This window comes from Oryctolagus cuniculus, chromosome 2 (genome assembly GCF_964237555.1).
Source record: "Oryctolagus cuniculus chromosome 2, mOryCun1.1, whole genome shotgun sequence".
Taxonomy (NCBI): domain Eukaryota; kingdom Metazoa; phylum Chordata; class Mammalia; order Lagomorpha; family Leporidae; genus Oryctolagus; species Oryctolagus cuniculus.
The window spans coordinates 113299844-113321944 of NC_091433.1; the positions used below are offsets into that span (position 1 = coordinate 113299844).

The 22101-nt window shown below is 43.1% G+C and overlaps 1 protein-coding gene across 2 annotated transcripts in view; it reads left to right on the forward strand.

The window, feature by feature from the left end:
- Window positions 1-22101, forward strand: part of TMEM87B (transmembrane protein 87B) — a 54393-nt gene that overhangs the window by 24793 nt on the left and 7499 nt on the right. The window contains exons 11-16 of one of the 2 annotated variants that reach the window (XM_051842675.2): window positions 716-786; window positions 6046-6155; window positions 6236-6294; window positions 7136-7239; window positions 8732-8805; window positions 19621-19694. In XM_051842675.2, coding sequence (XP_051698635.1) covers window positions 716-786; window positions 6046-6155; window positions 6236-6294; window positions 7136-7239; window positions 8732-8805; window positions 19621-19694 — 492 coding nt within the window. Of the gene's footprint in view, window positions 1-715; window positions 787-4054; window positions 4127-6045; window positions 6156-6235; window positions 6295-7135; window positions 7240-8731; window positions 8806-19620; window positions 19695-22101 lie in introns of both variants that reach the window. The other variant, XM_008254058.4, reaches the window with a different exon arrangement.

The following is a 22101-nucleotide window of genomic DNA, read 5'->3' on the forward strand; positions in this document are numbered from 1 at the left end:
TTTGATCTGACCCTTAAAGCAGTACATATATCCAGTAATGTTGGAAAAAAGAAAAAAAAACAACCCTCATTCTTCCTCTTGACTTTGATACATCAGCATTCCATGCTAAATACACCTCTTTTAATCTTTGAGTGTATTTTTACCTCTGCGTAATCATGAAAACCTCTGAATATACATTGTTTACAGGAAATTAATCTTTGTTAGAAAATGGAAAAGATAAATATCCTACAGTGCACACATGATGTTTTCTTAAAATTCTACTGGCCGTCACCGTAGTGTGTGTTGGAGATGTGTTTAGTCAGACTAATCGTCCAAACTCTGGGTTTTTGACCCTTTTCACGTGGTCCCTTCCTCATTTCCTCTTCCTCCGGCCCTTTCACAACAGTTAGGAGAGGTCGGGAGTCCACTGCCTGAGTAGTGCTGGTAGTGCTGGTCGGGGGCTGGGTGAGGCTGGAGACATGTTGCTTTTATTCCCCCTTCTTACAATTTTATGTCACTGTAACCAGATACATGGATGACAGATGAGCATTTGTTGCTGCCAAAGCAGTTAATGTCCCTGTCCTTGAACACAGTTCTCTTAGGTGGCAGCGTTGTACGCAGCACTGGGAAGTGGTAAGACAAGGGCAAGCTGACTTGTTCTTCTTCGTCAGATGATACTTGCCATGATGCAGTGCAGCTTTGACACTGAAGCGTCTCCCCCGTTTTTATCTTTCAGGGTCCTAACCATTTAGCTGTTGTTTTGGGTGACATTGTGTTAGCAGTTATTGACTCCATTTTTGTGTGGTTCATATCCTTTACTTTGTCTTCCAAAATGATCTGGTAAATCACACATTCAGAGTGCTTCCAGTTTGTGATAGGGATAGAAAGCAGTGTCGTTCTGGATCATTGTTACTTCAGCACGGAAGTTCAGTTGAAGTGAAAAAGTCACAACTACCCATGCAAGGAATGTCTTTTTATTTTTCCTATTTAGTTCAGCAAGCATTTACGTGCTCAGCAGGTGTCCCGTACTGAGGGGGCATCCTATCCCTGCAGTGAAGGAATCGCAGCCTGGGGCGGGGGGGGGGGGGGGGGGGGGGGGGCAGTAATCCAACAATAGTGTTATTGTGCTTTTAGAGAGGTACTGTGTGAGCAGAGGGGAGAGAGCAAGTCCTTCCAGCCTAAGAACCAGGAGAGACTTCACGGAGAGGGCAGCCTTCAAAGTGAGACTAGGAGGACAAGTAGCAGTTTACTGGGAGAGCACGGGAGGGCGAGGCAGTCTGGGAGGAATCAGAAGCATGAAAATACAGGGAGTGGCGTGGAGCCTCCCAGGGTAGCTCGCCCTGGTGAACAGGTGTGAGAGAATCATCCATCGCAGGTGCGCCAGAGGGAGAGGAAATGACGGATCAGGGTTTCTAGCTCTCCTGAACACAGAAAGCAGAGAGAGGGATGAGCACTGTTTAGAAAGCATGACATACGACGATGGCTCAGGAAAAGAGAGATTAGAGGCAGGAAGTAGTAAGGAGTCACTTGCTGTGGTCTATAAAGAGGTGGCGGGGGTCAGAAATCCGTGGGGGGAGGGGTGGGATGCTAGACACAGGGGGCCAAGGAAGGAAGGGACTCTCCCTCCCCAGAGAACCTTGCTGGTCTCCTCCGCGTGGCTGGGGGCAGTACTGCCGTTCTGAAGGCAGTGACCCTGGAGGAGAGACTGTTAGGAAGAAGTTCTGAGCTACCCAGGGCGTTCGTGTGAAGAAGAGAGTTGGAAGTTAGGCCTGTGTTTGCGGGAGTCAAGTCACTGTGAAGATTGGAGGTCATCTTTGTGTGGGAGATGGTGGCAGCCTTGGAGTGACCGACAGAGAGCACGTGGACCAGTGAGGAGGAAACAGGAGCCAGGAGGGTGCCTGGAAGGAAGCCCAGGTGGAGGGGTGGGGGATCTGGAAGCTGCCGAGGGGAGATGGGGGCGGGGTGGTCCACCTCCCGAGGTGGTGCAGCGAAGGCCGAAGGCCGGGCTGAAGCCATGCTGCCCCAGGGAAGTGTCAGAGGCAGTGGATCCGCCAGGGTCCTCCCCTCTGACTGGCTGACTGCAGTTCAGCATGGAGGATCCCCCAGTTTTTCCTCCATTTTGGCACTTGTGGAAATTGGAAGAATTCTAGAGAAAAGATGGCCTGGTCAGAGCGCAATGCAGGGGTATGCAAATCCCAGAACATTATGTTTATCTGTTTCCTTGACATCTGTGTCCTGTTAGACACTCTGTCCTAGTAAATAAATTTCATTTTCTACCATGTTGTTTTTGTTTCTGCCGTCTTTGATACTTTGTCTTTTAGCTTTGAATTTTCTTTTATTGTTTTTCTTGTATTTCTTTTTTTTTTTCTTACTTCTTATTTTTCCCATCTGTGTGTCTCATCTCCCTTGTTGCAGGGGTGCTAGCAAATGTAGCACTGCCAGTGGGCTTTTCTGAGGCCTCTCCAAATGGTTTTCCAAGCCTGGGCTGCTTATGCTTTAAATTCCTACTTGTGAATACTTATATGCTTCTAAGTTTAACAACGAAAGCCTTTAATGTTTTGTCCTTACTCTCCAAAGCAGTGGCTCCTTTTTGAGTGCTGGGATCAGAGACACCTTTGAAAATGCAGTGAAAGCTGTGGGGCCTCTCCGTAGAACCAACACCACACAAGTTCACATACAGTGGGGCCGTTAAGCCCCCAGTTATATCCATGGTCTCCGTGTGTCTGAGCAGCCTGGCTAAGAAATAATACTTGACTTAAAGGGTTGTTTCTAACTGAACTTACTTCTCTTCAGAGCTATTTGTTTAGAATCCAAGCTTATTGAGTAAAATGGAAGTTTTAATTTTGACCTTCTCGGAGAGATATAAATATCTTCCTGTAGTGTGGCTTTTTCTTTCTTCATTAAAAAAACATTTAAAGACATCCAGTTGCTGAAATGGTAGAATATGAGACTACTTCAAGAAGTTCATGGACCAATGGAATTAAAAACTTATTTCAATACAAAAATTTTGAGGTCTGTGCATACAAGCCTATGCCTCAGTTCTGTGTGTGAACCAGAGTTCCAGCCATAAAAGGACTGGTCCCACAGGCTGCTGGCCGTGTGCAGCCATATCGTGTTACCTCTCAGGACGCTCTCTCGCCTGGAGGCTGGGAAGAAAGTATAAACACCCCTGGACTTGGGGGAGACAGCCACAGTGGATGTGAACCGGGCTGCTGGCCTTGGATCTTGAATGTCTTGTCTTCTGCCATTCTGTGTTTAGAACATGAGCCTCAGGTTTCTGTTCCATTTGGAAATCTTTTGTGCATGCTTGGAGGCTTCCACAGGTTAGGGAGAATAGTAGACTTTGCATTTAAAAGCATGTGCACTGTCTTTTCTCCTGGTAATTTATAGATAAGGATGTCAAAGATTATTTTGATTTTAACTATCCACCAGGTAGTTCATTGGGAAAAACACTCAGTAATGCAACTACTTGACAGAAAATCCCAGAGAAAAGCAGCTCTGATCCCATCTGGGTATGAATGAGGGTACTTGATGGTCTTTATGGATAGCATTGACTTTGGTACTTTCCAGTACTTGAAGAGCCAGACTGAGGTGGGGAGATAAGGAAAACAACATGAAAGGTTTAGTTTGATTATTAATGTTTGTAATAAAAGCATACAAATCATAAAGAAATACAGACATTAAAAACAGCTTGGTTAGTGTTTCATGGTGTAAGGAAGGAAATTTGATGTTCCATTTCTTCTTCAGCCTGAATTCGTGAAGTTTGCTTTCAGATTGCTGTTCGCTAATTCTCATCACTAAAGGGAGAAGTCTGCTCTCAGTACAAAAAGATAGTGGATTTCCTAGTGATTGCAGATGAAGCAAACGCAGCAGGCTAGCTACCTATATTAGTGAGTGCTTTGGATAAAGACCCTGCTTCCTTTAATTTTGATGAGCTTACTATGGCTAATTCTCTAACGCCCTGATGCTAAGGTAATAGGAAAACACAGCTTTCAGATTAAACAGTTGTAACCTCTCTCGTGTGCCCGCTGCCTTTTCCGCTTGTTGGTTGTATATTTTTGCTGTTTTGCTGCAGGCGAATGACTCTGATCTCGTCCTGCTGGCCAGCCTGCCCCTCTCTCTCCTTGACTCTGGCTTGTGCTGGTGGATATCCTTTTCCTGCGCAGCAGCCTGTTCCTGCTCTCAGACTTCCGAATGATGAGCCCTGTGTGCTTTGTTACTGCTTTCTTCTACTGGGAGGAGTGACAGAATGACTTAACCTTTACCTGAATGTAATTTAAGCAGAGGCTTAGGCAGTTTCAAATTTGCTTTTGATTTTTTTTCTTCCTTTGCTTTTTTTTTTAAGGTTTATGTATTTATTTGAAAGGTAGTGTGACAGAGAATTCTTCTATCCAGTGGTTCACTCCCCAAATGGCTCCAAGGGCCTGGTGCTGGTCCAGGCCAAAGCCAGGAGCCAGGATCCAGGAGTTCCCTCCAGGTCACCTGTATGGGTGGCAAGGGCCCACGCACTTTCTTCCCCAGGCACAGTAGCAGGGAGCTGAATCGGAAGCAGAACAGCCGGGACTCAAACCAGCACTTTAGTATAGAATGCCAAAGTCCCCAGTGGTAACTTAACCCACTGCACCAGTGTAGGCTCCAATTCCTTGGCTTTTAAAAAGCATTGTTGAGGCCGGTGCCGCGGCTCACTAGGCTAATCCTCCGCCTTGCGGCGCCGGCACACCAGGTTCTAGTCCCGGTCGGGGCGCCGGATTCTGTCCCGGTTGCCCCTCTTCCAGGCCAGCTCTCTGCTGTGGCCAGGGAGTGCAGTGGAGGATGGCCCAAGTGCTTGGGCCCTGCATCCCATGGGAGACCAGGAGAAGTACCTGACTCTTGCCATCGGATCCGCGTGGTGCGCCGGCCGCAGCGGCCATTGGAGGGTGAACCAACGGCAAAGGAAGACCTTTCTCTCTGTCTCTCTCTCTCACTGTCCACTCTGCCTGTCAAAAAAAAAAAAAAAAAAAAAAGGCATTGTTGAATTTTTAAGCAAGACCAGGCTGTTTGGTTTTGTCTTGATACGCTGAAAGAATAAAGTATATTTGCAGTTTTGTAGGTGCTGATGTTAGGCTTGATTGATTCGATTGCTTTGCTTCAGAAGTTGATCTCATTTTGTAACTTACTGGTCATTTACAAAGATGGAGAAGCAGTTCTGGTAATTTTCGTACTACAGTGAAGTTTCTGATTAATACAGAGCTGGCCGCTTCTGTTCTTTTGCTCAGCTCTCATTTTCAGCGTTCGGTTTGGGAACAAAGCCCGCTGCTGAGCCCCGGGGACCACGTGGCAGCTTCAGTGCCCGCTTCATGCCGCCGAGGGCTCAGTGGGAAACTGGAAGTCTCTTTTTGCCTCTTCATACCTGATGATGCTGACTCTGCCCTGAGCCCTGTGCTCCTGGAAGGCAGCTCAGGTTAAGACAGCGTGGGAAAAGACCACGGTGGGGAACGCCTGCCCCACAGGTTTTCCTGGGCCGGTGCAGGACCTGGGCATGTGGAGCTGGTTGTACCCGGACAGACTCCTGACCGGACCCCCAGCGCGGGGCTGGGCACCGGCCCGGCCCGCACGTGCTCGCCCGGGAAAGCAGGGCCCTCGGCGGCCCCACGCTGACGTCTTGCCCCGCTTAGCGGCCTGGGTTCCTCACGGAAGTCCAGCTGTCCTCGACAGCTTTCAGGGGCCTGTTTTAAATTTACAGTTGGAATGGAGAGATGACCTAACTTGTGAATTATGATCAGTCACAGCATAAAACGAGGACAGGCTAGAAATACCAGAACGGTAAATAAAGAGGCCGGGCCTCGCGTGGGAGCGCCTCAGCTGTCTTCCCCTCGGAGCTTGCCTGTTTAGTTCACGCTGGTAAATTGTGAAGCAAAATCTATGATAAAGGCACGCTCATGGTTGTCCACTGTTGGCTAAAGAACATTTTTAGCTCCAGATTCAAGGGCCCGCATCTAGCAATACTAACCGGAAATGCAGAAGACGCTTGCTTTGCTTTCTGTAGTTATTACTGTTTAAAACGATTTTATTCCTTAACCCTTTCCACATTTTTATAAGTTTGGCACAAACCATGAAGACTCTGAGGCTAAGAAAGAACACAGTAAAATTTTCACTATACAGACACTTTACAAACACTCTCATCTTTGCTGTGCTGGGTAAGTTCCTTAATTTCGTTTTAATATTAAATTATGTCAATACGACATGCTCTTTCAAAGGTGACTCTTGTATCTTTCAGCTTCTATAGTGTTTATGATATGGACAACGAAGACATTTAGAATTGCAAAATGCCAGTCAGTAAGTGTACTCTTCCTCTTCAACAGTTATCATTTGTAATCATGTAATTTTGTTTTGTGGGATTTTTTGTAAATAGAGGTAGTGTCAGTGGAGAGTCTCTGCCTACCATGAGCTATTTTGTAAAGAATTATAAAAAGCTTTGCCTGCTTTAAATGAATTGGAAAGTTCATCTTAAATCTTCTTTTCTCAACTTCTTTTTTGTGTATTTTGCAAAAGAATCCTCTTCTTGTGTAGTTTAAAGGAACAGGAAATGTTTTTCTTCCTGTGGGCACGCCTTGGGATGGTTTTGCATCTAAATGGAGCTGGAAGTCGTGTGTGTCTAGGGCGGCATCCTCAGCACGGACTCATGGGAGGTGTTGTCCAGTGGGAAGAAGAAGCATCCTTAGACTTAGGATATAAAAGGCCCCTGTCTTAAGGTTGGGAGCTGGCCTGTCCTTCTGAATAAACAGTAGCAAAGAGTCCTTTGAAAATCTTGGGCAGCTGCTGCCATTGGGATAATTTAAGGGGAGAAGGAGTTGAACCTCCTGTATTCTTTTCTCCTCTCTTCACCCTAGTACTTTCCACTACAAGTTCTAAGTATTTTTTCCATATTTTTTATTTTCTAAATCTTTGTTAACCATAAAATTTTATGGAAGGGAATCTTTACAATGTTAAAAACTCTGTAGAAACATTTTGAAAAATACAGGTTTCTTTTAAAAAATATATATATATATATGCGCTGTTCATTTGGAAGACTTAGTTGGGAAGAATCTTAGTATCTGTCGTTGAGTTCCATTTGAGTGGGAAATCTGTGTGCTTGTCAGAAAACTAACCTTTCACATTTGAATCGTCCTGATTTTAGGATTGGATGGAACGCTGGGTTGACGATGCATTTTGGAGCTTCCTTTTTTCACTTATCCTTATTGTAATAATGTTTTTGTGGAGACCATCAGCAAATAATCAGAGGTAGGAAAATTCAAGTTGCCACGAGTTCATTGGCCACCTTCTGTAGTGTCAAAAACACATTTGTTGAAACTGGGGAAGTGGTCCTAGCTTTGAAGGAATATATGGTCAAGTAAGAAGAGAAATATAAAATGCAAAAGAGTGAAGCTAGTGGTGTTTACATCAGTCCCTGAGGAATGTGGAAGAGGGAAAAGGCAGAATTGTGTTACACCCTGGGGAAAGGGCTAGGTCCATGGAAGACGGAGCTGGGGAAGCACACTGGGTGTTCTGTCTCTGGGAGAGGGGAAAGGTATGGCATCCTGTGGGTCAGAAATGGAGCAGCCTGGTCCTGAACCAGTACCCATATGGGATGCTGGTGTCACAGGTGGTGACCTCACCTGCTGTGCCAAAACACCAGCCCCAATAAACTTTTCTTTTGAAAGCTTTTATTTAATGAATACAAATTTCATAAGTACAGCTTTAGGAATATAGCAATTGTTCTCCCGATACCCGCCCTCCCACCCCCAGTCCTATCCCACTTCCTACTCCTTCTCCCATCCATTCTTTATTAAGATTTATTTTTAATTAACTTTATATACAGAAGACCAACTCTATACCAAATAAAGATTTCAACAATTTCCACCCACACAGACACACAAAGTATAAAGTACTGTTTGAAAACAAGTTTTACCATTAATTCTCATAGTACAACTCATTAAGGACAGAGGTCCTGCATAGGGAGTAAGTACACAGTGACTCCTGTTGTTGATTTAACAATTGACACTCTTATTTATGATGCTAGTGATCACCTGAGACTCTTGACATGCTCTGCCAAGGCTATAGAAGCCTTTTGAGTCCACAAACTGTCAGTATTTAGATAGGGCCATAAGCAAAGTGGAAGTTCTTTCCTCCCTTCAGAGAAAACTACATCTTTCTTTGATGGCCCCTTCTTTGCACTGTAGTCTCACTCACAGAGATCTTTCATTTAGGTCATTTTTTTGCCACAGTGTCTTGGCTTTCCATTCCTGAAATGCTCTCATGGGCTTTTCAGCCAGATCCGAATGCCTTAAGGGCTGATTCTGAGGTCAGAGTGCTGTTAAGAGCCTTTGTCATTCTATGAGTCTGCTGTGTGTCCTGCTTCCCATGTTGGAACAGTCTCTCCTTTTTAATTCTATCTGTTGTTATTACCAGATACTTGGTCTTATTTATGTGATCCCTTTGACACTTAATCCTATCTATATGATCAGTTACACACTTAACGTGATCACTTTAACAGGTAAGATGGCATTAGTACCACCAAGCTTAAGGGGATTTGGAGTCCCATGGCAAGTTTTTAGCTTTACCCTTAGGGGTAAGTCTGTGAGAATGTGTACCGAACTGTACAGCTCCTCTTCTTATTCCTGCTCCCAAGAAACTTTTAAAATGTAAACCCTTTTATATATGATGATTTTTTTATATATAAACTGAAAATTGAACAGATGTAAACATGTTAATAAAAGTCCTTTTTTTTTTATAGATATGCCTTCATGCCCTTAATTGATGACTCTGATGATGAAGTTGAGGAATTCATGGTAACATCTGAAAATTTAAGTGAGTGACTGTTTTTAAATGACTATTGTGCATATTGTATCGAAAGAATATTGTATATTCACCTGTGATACAAAGTCACATAACATTGTTTAAATATTTCCTATAAAATATTTTGAAAACTTTAACTACAGAACCCTCTGTTGTGGTAGACAGTAACAGAAAGAAAAATCAGTGATTAAATTTTCATGAGTGTTATTTGAGCTGTTGTTACTCATTTGCTCTTAAAAGTATTAAAGTAGGTACACTGTTTTTCCTAAGAATGGTTTGATAGATTACACTTACAGATTGACCGATGTTCATCTTGATGATTCTTAAGTGTATTTGAACTATCCGTTTTCCTCCTTTTTTTTTTTCTTTAAAACATTTATTTGAAAGTAGAATGAGAGGGCGAAAAAAGGAGGTATCTTCTGTTCACTGATTCACTCCCTGATCAAAGTTAGAAGCCAGAATCTCCAAACAAGTCTCCCACGTTGGTGTCAGTGGCCTAAATACTTGGGCCATCATGTGTGGCTTCCCAAGCACATTAGCAGGAAGCTGGGTCAGAAGCAGAGTAACAGGGGCCTAGTTCCTAGGAACTTAGAGATGGGATACGGGTGTCCCAAGCAGCAGCCTAACCCACGGTGCCACAGTGTCTGCCTCCCCCAAAGTGTGCACATCTCTAATTTCCGGTCATGTTCAAAGCCTTCCTAATCATGACTTTAATGCTATTTTCATTCTTTCTGTTGATTTCTTTGTTACATTTTATATTATTAACTTTAACATAATAGTCCAATTAAGCATTTGTTAAGGCGACATCGGTAAGTAACCCAGATATTAAGGGTAATTTTATCTGTTCCATTTTGCCTTTTCCGTACATTGTTTTCTCTGATCAGTAACCTCTGTCACAGTTTGTTCTGGTTTTTTCTTTGTTCAGTGTTGTAATGCGCGGTGGTCTGCCCAGTCTGCGGAGGTTGCCACCCAGTGGTTGTGTCTTCAGTATGCCCTCTTCCTTTGACTTCTTTTCATCTCTCTTTCACCTACAGCTAATTCTTTCATGGTTTCTGTCTCATATTAAGAGGGGGAACCTGAAAAGCTATTCACAGCTATATCGACACTGAATTTTAATATCCAACCATTTTATTCCTTTTAAGTTTAAAGTTTTGAGGGTGGGGTGTATTGTATCATTTATCACACTACTTATATCAGTATAAACTCCGTACAGAATACTAAAGAAAAAATAACTGAAGATATTAAAGAGCAACAAAAAAGTAGGCAGAAACTGGAAGGTATTTGGCTGTGGCAAGAGAGGAACCACATTCTTTATAACTGCAGAGTGAGGCTCCAACACGCCATGGGTTGGGCGTGGGGAGGTGGACAGTAGTCCCTGGGCTAAGAAGCAGTTCAGCGATTTCAGCAGGTGCCCACTCTAGAGTTTGAAGTTCAAGTCTCAGCGAGCTGAAAGGTCTCGGGTAAACACTTGGGCTCTCCAGTGAAACCCCTACAAGGGCCACAGCTTAGAAGCGACCAGTGGGAGCCCACCGTGGAGTTGAAGCTAAGCTGAGATAAGCCCACCCTAATAAGACAAAGCAAGCTCCTACAAGATCAAAATGGCCCAGCAGTAATTTTAAGAGAATCCAGAGAATGCTATCCTCAGCATCCACTGAGGAGTAGGAAGTTACTAGACATGGCAAGAAACTGGAACTGTGATCCATAGCCAATGGGAGAGAGTAGAAGAGACCCAGAGGTGACGCAAATGTTAAATTAACAAGAAGGACTTTAATAATTATAAATATGTTAAATAATCTACAGGAAAAGATCGGTGAATATAAGGGATACTACAGAGATGTGGGAAACCATGAGAAAAATAAATGCTAAGCTTAAAAAATAGAGTATCTGAAATCATTGCATGGGGTTAACAGTCCATGAGTGGACTGGATACAACAGAATAAAGTGAGCATTTGGAAACAAAGGAAATTTTGCAAAGTAGATTGTGATAAGAAACAGGTTGGACTCTTTAGAGTATCAGTTTAAAAATAATAATATGTTAGTCTTAAACCTATGCTAATAAGTGTATTAAATGCCAAGTAGACTGAATTCCTTGGTTAATAAGGAGAGCTTGTTAGACTATTAAAAATGAAATGAAAGTCAACTACATGATCCTGTAAGACATGCCTTAGAAATGCCACAGGTTAGGAGTAAAGGACGAGAAAGCCAGTGGAGCCATGTTAATGTTTGAGAAAGGAAGCTTTAAGGTGAGATATACCAAGGATTTTTTTTTTAAAGATTTATTTATTTATTTGAAAGGTAGAATTACAGAGAGGCAGAGAGAGAGAGAGAGAGAGATATCTTCCATCTGCTGGTTCACTCCCCATATGGCTGCAGCAGTGGAGCTGGGCTGATCCAAAGCCAGGAGCCTCTTCCAGGTCTCCCATGTGGGTGCAGGAGCCCAAGGACTTGGCCCATCTTCTACTGCTTTCCCAGGCCATAGCAGAGAGCTGGACTGGAAGTAGAGCATCCGGGACTCGAACCAGTGCCTATATGAGATGCCAGCACCACAAGTGGTGGCTTTACCTGCTACGCCACAGCTTCAGCCTCATAACCAGGCATTTTTTAAAGGATCATCTCTTAATCATAAAAGGGTGAATTTATCAAGAAGCTATAATAATTCTAAATGTGTATACATCTAATAATAGTTCTGTCAAATTTTGCTTCATATATTTTGAAGCTCCACAGAAAAATCCAGTCAGTCTTGCTACTTTAACATTCCTGTCAGTGATTAATAAAGCAAGTAGGTGTATCAGTAATGTTATCCAAGAGTTGAACAAAATCATCAGCCTAATTGATCTGTGCAAGTCTGCATTGAACAAGACCCTGTGGATGACCACAGAAATGTCTCCGTATATCCGTATATTTTCTTTTTTATTTATTTGAGAGGCAGAGAGATGGAGAACTTGTGTTTCTCATTCACTCCCCACATGCCTTCAATGCCTGTGGCTGTACCAGGCTGAAGTCAGTAACTGGAAATGCAGTGTAGGTCTCCCATGGGGGAGGCAGGGACCCACGTGTGTAAGTCATCCCTGCTGCCTCCTGACTGTGCATTAGAGGCAGCTGAAGCCAAAGCCAGGTGTGGAACCCAGGTACTTTGGTGCAGGACACTGCCATCTTAACAGGCATCCTAACTGCTAGACTAAATGTCCAGCCCTCCATGTATTTTCTCTCTTTCTCTCTCCCTCTCTCTCTCTTTTTTTTTTAAGGTTTTTTTTTTTTTTTTTAATTTAATTAAACCGTAGAATTACAGAGAGGCAGAGACAGAGAAGAGAGAGAGAGGTCTTCCATCCCCTGGTTCACTCTCCAAATGGCTGCAGTGTTGGAGCAGAGCCAATCCAAAGGCAGGGTCTGGGATCTTCTGGGTCTTCCACGTGTGTGCAGGGGCCCAAGACTTGGGACATCTGCTGCTGCTTTCCTAGGCGCATTAGCAGGGAGTTGAATCAGAAGTGGAGCAACCAGAATAGTAAACCCATGCCCATATGGGATGTCACAGGCGGCAGCTTTACCCACTGTGCCACAGCATCGCTCTAGCCCCTCCATGTATTTTTTTTTAAGATTGCAGACATAGAATATGTTCTGTAACCACACTGGAATTAAATTAGTCATTAATAACAATAGATGTCTAGAAAATAATCAAATATTTGGAAGTCGGTACATTTCTAAGTAACTCATGGATTAAAGAAATTACAAAGGATATTAGAAGTTATTTCACATGAGCTGGGTAGTAATATACCAGTTGGGATTACCACATCCCATATCAGAATGCTTGAGTTTGAGTCCTGGCTCCACTCTTTAAAAAAAAAAAAAAAGATTGATTTATTTATTTGAGAGGCAGAGCTATAGACAGAGGGAAAGGGAGAGAGATCTTTCATCCACTGGTTCACCCCCCCAAATGGCTGCATTGGCAGGAGTTGGGCTGATCTGAAGCCAGGAGCCGGGAGCTTGGGTGGGTGCAGGGGCCCAAGCCCTTGGGCCATCCTCCATTGCTTTCTCAGGTGCATTAGCAGGGAACCGGATCGGAAGTGCAGCAGCCAAGACTCAAACTGGCACCCCAATGGGCTGCTGGTGCTGCAGGCCATGGCTTTAACCTGCCACAGTGCAAGCTCCTTGGCTCCACTCTAGGTTCCAGCTTCCTGCGGTACATCCCCTGGAAGGCGGTGATGAAGACTCAACCATTCGAGTCCCTTCTACCACATGCGAGACCTATACTGAGTGCCGGCTCCCAGCTTCACCCCGGCCCAGCCCAGGCATCATGGGCATTTGGAGAGTGAACCAGTGGATGGAACTCTTTCTGTCCATCTGTCTCTCTCTCTGTGTCTCTGCTTCTGAAGTAAATGAAATAAGTGAAAATTTTAATAATTTTATACTAATTGATAAAAACATAGCATGTTAAATTTTGTGCAACTAAAGTAATCTTTAGAAAAAAATTTACAGCTTTTTTTTTTTTTTTTTAGATTTATTTGTTTGAAAGGCAGAACACAGAGAGAGGGAGAGACAGACTGAGGTCTTCCATCTGCTGGTTCAGTCCCCGAATGGCTGCAAAGGCCAAAGCTGGGCCAGTCCAAAACCAGGAGCCTGGATATTCTTCCAGGTGTCCCACGTGGGTACAGGAACCCAAGCACTTGGGACATCTTTCCTACTTTCCCAGGCATTTAGCAGGGACCTGAATCGGAAATGGAGCAGCTGGGACACAAACCAAAGCCCATATGGGATGCTGGTGCCACAGGTGGCAGCTTTACCTACTGTGCCACAGTGCCAGCCCCAGCTTACAGTTTTTTAAATTGTTTGTGTTACCAAGAAAAAAAGAAATTGTAAAATTAGTGTTCCATGTAGCCACTTTAAGACCTACAAAAAAGACAAACCCAGAATAAATAAAAGGAAGGAAATTATAAATTTAAGCAATAAAAGTTTCTGTTTCACCAATGAAATAGAAAGCAGGGGGAAATTGAGAAAAATCGACAAAGCCAAAGGTAATTTATTTGAAGGATTAGTAAAATTGAATTTGTCTCCAGCTAATTTAAACCAGAAATGAAAGCAGTAAATGCTAGACTAGTGGGGGAGGTTTCCAGCGTTGGAAATGGAGAGTAGATTACTGCAGCAAGGAAAGACAAATAAGGGATGTGATGATGGTGGTGAGTTAGACAGCCGGGATGAAGTGAACAGATTTCCTGAAAAATAACAAGTAAAAAGGCTACTCTGGAAAATATTTTTTAATTTATTTGTGGGACAGAAAGAATGAGAAAGCTCCTGCTTGTTAGCTTGCTTCCCAAATGCCTGGAGCTGGGGAGTGGGGCAGAGGGGTGGAGGGCGAAAGTAGGCACTGGCAGCCCAATCTAGATTTCACGCGTGAGTAGCAGGAACCCAATTATTGAGCCATCACCACTGCCTCCCAAGATCCGCATTGGCAGGAAGCTGGAGTCAGACCTGTGTTCTCCGGTGTGGAGTGCCGGCATCTTAACTGCTGAGCTAAACACTCATGCTGATGCTGCCCTGTTAATTCTAACTGTGCCACTGGGTCTTAACACCCTGTATCTGTTAAAGAAAGTGGGTTTGTAATTTAAAATCTTTCTATGAAGTAGCAGGCCCAAATAGCTTCCCTAGTGAATTGTTTCAAATATTTAAAAAAAAAAAAAAAAAAAAAATCCCAATCTCAGCAACTTCTTTAGAATGTAGAGGAGGTAGAAATAGTTCCCAGTATGTTTTACAAGACCAGCACATTTTAGATACAAAAATCCAATGAGGGCATTACAAGAGGACCATATCATTAATAAGTAGAGACATGAAAAGCCTTTAAAAACATTAGTAAATAAAATCTTGTAAAATATGGAAAGATAATCAGATGAAGTAGACTTTATCCCAGGGTTGCAGGCCTGTTTTAACATTTTGAAAATTATTCAGTATAATTCATCATATTACAAAAAATAAAAAGAAGAAAAAAAAGTGACATAGTATCTCAGATTTTTTAAAAACTCAGCAAACTAATTATAGGATGGTATGAAAAAAACTCGTAGCTGAAGTCATACTTAATGGCAAAATAGTGAATGCTTCCTCCCAAGACTGGAGGTGAAGTGCAAGAACATCCACTCGGCACTTCAGGTCGCCTCTATGTGGGAGTACAGAGAGGCAAAAGAAGCAAGCAGACCTCAAAGAACGATGTATAGAAAGGAAGAAGTAAAATGACTTCTGTTTATAGGCAATAAGGTTATATAAATACAAAGACCTAAGGTTTTACAAAAAAGGAAAAACACAATGGAACTCATAGGTGACTGTAACAGAAATAGAGTGTACGTCCAGTATACAGAAATTAGTTGTCTTCATTCTAACTGAAAGCAATTGAATAGTGAAATTTAAAATATCATCAAAAATAAAATATTTTCTACAAAGTTTAAGGAAAAATGTGTAAAACCTCTACAATGGAGACTACAAAACAATGTAGAGGAAATTTTAGAGTAAGTAAATGTAAGAGATATATGTGCTTATGAATTGGAATGTTCAATGTTGTTAAGCTGTCAGTACACAAATTGACAAGTAAATTCAATGCAGTTCTAACATAACTCTAGCTGACTTAGAAAAAAATTTGGTTAAACTGATTCTAAAACGTATATGGAAAAACAAAAGACCTAGAAGAGCCTAGACATTCTTATAGTTGACATTGATGCTCCTTGAAAACACATGGTAAGTGAAAGAAGCCAATTACAAATAGGGTGTGATTCCATTTATCTGACAAGTGCAGAATAAGCAAATACGGAGACAGGAAGTAGATGAGTGGCTGTCTGTGGCTAGAAGAAGGGGTAGACAGGCAGTGTCTGCTAATGGGTCTGGGCTTCTTTTGGGAATGATGAAAGTCTTCTGTAATTAAGTGGTAATGATTATTGCAAACTCTGTGAATAGCTGAAAATAAACTGAAGTGTGCACTCTACAAGGGCTCATTTTGTAGTATTGGATATACATCAATAAAATTACAGTTACTGAGGGTCAGCATGACATAGCAGGTAAAGCTGCCATCTGCAGCGCCTGCATCCCAGGTGGGCACCAACTTGTGTCCCAGCTGCTCCACTTCAGATCCAGCTCCCTGCTAATGGCCTGGGAAAATAGCAGAAGAGGGCCCAAGTGCTTGGATCAGTGCTATCACATAGGAGACCCAGAAGAAGCTCCTGGCTTTAGCCTGGCCCAGCCTGGCCATTGAGACCATCTGGGGAGTGAACCAGTGGATGGAAGATTATCTGTGTCTCTCCCTCTCTTTCTCTAACTCTGCTTTTCAAATAAATCAATAAATCTCTCCTTTTTTTAAGATTGACTTATTTATTTGAAAGTCAGAGTTAGACTAGTTCAGGAGCTTCTTCCAGGTCTCCCATGTGGGTGGCAGGGATCCAAGCACTTGAGCCAACCTCCGCCGTTTTCCCAGATACATTAGCAGGGAGCTAAATTGGAAGTGGAGCAGCTAGGACCCAAACCAGACCCACGTGGGATGCCGGCGCTGCAGACGGCAGCTTAACCCTTTGAGCCACAGCACCAGCCCCATAAATAAATCTTAAAAAAAAACTACAGTTACTGAACTTGCACTGATTTCAAGTTACAGCAGTCACTAGAGTTTGATATCGGCGTAAGGACAGAGAAGTACATCAGTATAACAAGACGAGGCCAGAAACAAATGTGTGGTCAGTTGGTTTTTGACAAAGGCACCGCAGCTTTTTAGGAAGAAAGGATAGCCTTTCACAGATGGTGCTCAGACAACTGTATAAACTTATGGGAGAAAATCCCCTAGATTCCTGCTGTGTATCTCACAATAATTAATTCAAGATGGGTCCCAGCCTTAAATGTAAAATGTGAAAAGTCCTTAAGTCTTCTGGAAGCAAGCAGGAAGAGATCTTCACGACCGTAGGTGAGATTGTTTCATGGGAAACAAAACATAGTAACCATGAAATTTAAAAATCAATAAAGTAGACTTCATCAAAGGAAAAAATTTATGCTCATCAGGAGAAACCTAAGAAAATGAAAAACTAGTCTTAGCGTGGAATGTAATATTCTCAGAAGATATATCTGATAAATAAGTAAAATACTTATAAATCAATAAAAAGATAATCCACATTGTAAAATGAATGGACATTTCATGAAAGACCTAGGACTGGCCAGTAAGCACATTGAAAGGTATTCAATAGAACTGGTCATCAGGAAACACAATTAAGACCGTGAGGAGCTGCCGTCTCTAGAATGGTATGAATGAAATGTTGGAGAGGACAGGAACAAATGGGCCTCCCATACTCTATTGGAAGGAATGTAAAGTAATAAGATCTCTTTAGAAAGCGGTTTGGCAATTTCTTCAAAAACTAAACATACGCCTTTCAGACAATGCAGCCATTCCATCTAAAGTGTCTACCCTGAAGAAGTGAGCCAGGTGTCCATAGAGAGACACTAATGTTCACAGCAGCTTTATTCTTTTTTTTTTTTTTTTTTTTTTTTTTGACAGGCAGAGTTAGTGAGAGAGAGACAGAGAGAAAGGTCTTCCTTCCGTTGGTTCACCCCCCAAATGGCCGCTACAGCTGGCGATGCGCCGATCCGAAGCCAGGAGCCAGGTGCTTCCTCCTGGTCTCCCATGCGGTCCCTGGGCCATCCTCCACTGCCTTCCCCGGCCACAGCAGACAGCTGGACTGGAAGAGGAGCAACCGGGACAGAATCCGGCGCCCCATCCCGCACTAGAACTCAGAGTACCAGTGCCACAGGCGGAGGATTAGCCTAGTGAGCTGCGGCGCCAGCCAGCAGCTTTATTCTTAATAGTCCAAAACAGGAAATAACACAAATGCCCATTAACAGGTGCATGGAAAAACTAGTTGGTTGGGCTGGCGCCATGGCTCACTAGGCTAATCCTCCACCTAGCGGCGCCAGCACACCGGGTTCTAGTCCCAGTCAGGGCGCCAGATTCTGTCCCGGTTGCCCCTCTTCCAGGCCAGCTCTCTGCTGTGGCCAGGGAGTGCAGTGGAGGATGGCCCAAGTGCTTGGGCCCTGCACCCCATGGGAGACCAGGAGAAGCACCTGGCTCCTGCCATCGGATCAGCGCGGTGCACCAGCCGCAGCGCGCTGGCCACAGTGGCCATTGGAGGGTGAACCAACAGCAAAGGAAGACCTTTCTGTCTCTCTCTCTCACTGTCCACTCTTCCTGTCAAAAAATTATAAAAAAATTAAAAAAAAAAATAAAAGAACTAGTTGGTGTATCCGTGCAGTGGAGTACTGTCATTAATGAAAAAGTGACCAGCGACAGCATGAGTGAATCTCAGAAAGCTCCTGTTGCACAGAAGGAGCCAAGTCCAGAATAACACAGAGTCCGTAGATTGTGGCGTCCTGTGTGAAGTACCAAACACTCAGGGCAAGCTGAGCTGATTTCCTGGGGGGGGGGGGGGGGGGGGGGAGGGGGGGGTCGTCCAGAAAGGAACAGAATCTTCTGAGGTGATGGAGGTATTGATGTAGTTACACAAGTGTATGTGTATCACATCTCCTCAGACTTAGAATGTGTCTATTTTACTGCATATATATATATATATATATATATATATATATATATTCTTTAATGTTAAAGTGCAATGAGTTGCCCTGCAAGAGAAAAAAATTTTTTTAAATACCGTGGAACCTCCTCACATCCACAAAGCTTTCTTTTTTAGATTTACTTATTTACTTGAGAGGCAGAGTTGCAGACAAAGAGGGGGGAGAGAGAGAGAGAGAGAGAGAGAGAGAGAGAGAGATGTTCCATCCACTGGTCCACTCCCCAGATGGCCGCAATGGCCAGGGCTGGGCCAATCTGAAGCCAGGAGCAAGGAGCTTCTTCCAGGTCTCCCATGCCCCATTTTCCACTGCTCTCCCAGGCCATCAGGGGAGAGGTAGATCAGAAGAGGAGCAGCCGGGTCTTGAACTGGTACCATATGGGATTCCAGTGCTGCAGGCGGAGGCTTAACCTACTATGCCACAGTGCTGGCCCCAAGAGAAATGTTGAGATTTAAATCCCGTGGAACCATTTTTAGTGGAAGAGCCTTAATTTGGTTCATTCTACAGTGACTGCAGCTGTTGTCATAATTGTACCTGTTGCCCTTGTTTATGCTGATGTAATAGTTGCAGGTTATTATAATAACAAAAGTGAATACTTAGCATAGACTTGTGTCTGGCACTTTGTCCATGCTGACTTGGTTAAGGTTCCCCAGAAGTCCTTGAGGCCGGCCCTGCTGTCCTCTCTGTGATTGGGAACAGTGAGTCACAGAAGTTCATGGCTTTGCCCCTGGCTGTATAGGCAGAGCTGGAATTCTGCATGAGGCCGTCCACTTTCAGGACCTAAACTCTTAACCTCTGTTTCACTTAAACTGCAACAGAAAGAACAGCTTTGGGCAGATATGAAGAAAAATTTTCTCTTCCTTATTTATGCCATAAGCACATTCCAGCAATTTCTACATGTTTTAGTCTTGAATATAATACTGTGAGTCCTATAGATATTTCCATCTAAACTTTAAAATGTATTGAAATTAATGAAAAGTGTGTGTATGCTTGTGCAAGCTCTTCTAAGACTCACATTCAAACCAGCAACTTGAAGACCCGGGAGTTCCAGCAGTGGTCAGAATCTGTGAGCTTTTTCCATACTTCTTTCCTGCATTTCCAAGAGGTCTGTTAAAGCCAGCACCCTGCCCAGAGTTTCCACTATTAGCTCCTTTAGAAACGGAATGTAATATTTTCCTTACTGAGTTAGTCTGAAGCTATAAAGGAAAACATTTTATAATTTTTAACGTCTCTCTGTAATATTTCTCCTTGTAGCTGAAGGAATAAAATTGAGAGCCTCAAAAACAGTTTCCAATGGAACAGCTAAACCTGCTACTTCTGATAACTTTGTGAGTATATGCATTTTTAAAAGAATCTAAGTCCTCGATGCTTTTGAAATCTGTGTGAATGCCATATTCACTGACTTGTCAGGCGAGCCGTTTTTACTAAGGTTTCTTTGGTACGATCACGTGTGTTACCTCGCAGCCACACTGGACAAGTCCCGTGGCCGTCCTGTTACTGTGCTTTGGCCAACAGCACGAGCGTCCTCCAGGAACTTGTTGGGATGCAGAATCTCAGGCTATCCAGACCTACTGGATGAGACTCTGCTTTCTGACAAGGTTCCGGAGGTGATCCGTGTGCACGTTTAAGGACTGAGGAGCTTCCTTTGTGGCTTTTCAGCAGGTGGAAGTGATTTTTGAAGGATTTTAAAATAACATTTGTTATCTGTTGGGAAAAGGACTTCATGTGTTACCTCTGCAGTTACTAAAATGAACAGGTATATGATAGGGGCACTATAGAAGCTTGAATAAAATAGTAAAATACAGGGCAGGGGTGGATTTTTAAATATTTTATGCGTATTGTTTATGCATGAAAGTAGTAATTATGAAGGTAGGCAAAATGGAAATGTCTATCATACAGGTTTTTAAAATTACCTTTGAGAGAGAGAAGACTCCTATCCACTATTTCACTCTCCAGATTCCTGCAGCAGCCAGGAGAAGTGGACACTGAAACCAGGTGTCTAGATTCAGTCTGGGTCTCCCATGTGGTGGCGGGGATTCAAGTACTTGAGCCATCAGCTGCTGCCCGCAGGGTGAGCATTAGTAGGAAGCTGGAGTCAGAGTGGAGCTGGGACTCAAACGCGAGCACTCTGAATGAGACGCAGGCATCTTAACCAGCAACTTAACTGCTGGGCAAACCCTGCCCCCCCCCCCATCATACAGCGTGCTGTGATGATTAGCATTACATAAAAATGTAGGTGCACGTGAGTTCTGATCGGACAAGTGATATATGAAAACATTGCTATCTATTGTATCTGGTAAATTCCCTAGCTTTTATTTTTGGTAATATAAAATTATTTAGATTGTGTTTTTTGAGTACTTTTAATGATAATATAATTAAACTTTAAAAAATTTTAGCAGTTTTAATTATGTGACGTTAGAGCTATACATTTAATTTGTTAGATATTTTTCTCCTATTTTTTTTTAATATTTATTTATTTATTTGAAAGTCAGAGTTACACAGAGAGAAGGAGAGGCAGAGAGAGGTCTTCCATCCACTGGTTCACTCCCCAGTGGCTGCAACGGCCGGAGCTGCACCAATCCAGAGCCAGGAGCCAGGAGTTTCCTCCAGGTCTCCCATGTGGCTACAGGAGCCCAAGGACTTGGGCCATCTTCTACTGCTTTCCCAGGCCATAGCAGGGAGCTGGATCGGAAGTGGAGCAGCTGGGACTCGAACCAGCACCCATATGGGATGCTGGCACTACAGGCAACCGCTATGCCACAGCGCCAGCCCCTTTTCTCCTATTTTAGTGATAATGTCATGGGAGTACTTTTTCATTTTCCTAAATTAAATATAGTCATATATTGATAAGAAGTTGGGGTCTGTGTCTTTTGTTGACTTATTTCTACCTGAGACCTACAGAGAATTAGGATTCCTGTTAATACTGGCTGAGTTACCTTGTCTCCCTCTGGGCAAGCAAAATGTAATGAATCCTAGAACCAGGGCATTCCATATAGCCAGGTAGACAATAAAGAAATTTTGAAATTTATTTTATCATAGCAACCAAAGTATTCAGTGTACCATAGAGTTTACTTTCTCCCAGCGTAATAATAAGTGCTTGAGTCAAGTTTTTATTTGAAAGGGTTTGAAACAAACTCCTCCTCCCTCTGTTTTGTAGGGAGATGAGCATAAATACAAGTGATAGAAATAAAAAGATGCTCTAAAGTTGGTTGGAATATTTGTATCGTTTATTTCTATTAAGAAATTATAAAACTCAAAAACTTGAACAAATTAGGGGTCCTAGAGATTAAGGAAGCAAAACATCAGTACAAGTCAGTACTCTTGCTATTTTCTGTCTTATACATCAACTCTGTTTCTGCTGTGGTTTCCCAGGACAAAAAATAACACCTGTGCATGTAACGCCAAGAAGTAGAAAAATCTGAAATCCAGCTTTTGTTTGCCTGGTTAAGAAAACACTGGCATAATTACTATGTGACATAAATGCCACCTTTTTTTTTTTTTTTTAAGATTTATTTATTTGAAAGAGTTACAGAGAGAGGTAGAGACACAGAGAGAGAGGTCTTCCATCCACTGGTTCACTCCCTGAATGGCCACAATGGCTGGAGCTGACCCAGAGCCTCTTCCAGGTCTCCCACGTGGGTGCAGGGGCCCAGCACTTGAGTCACCCTGTGCTGCTTTCCCAGATGCATTAGTAGGGAACTAAATCAGAAGTAGAGCAGCTGGGACTCAAACCAG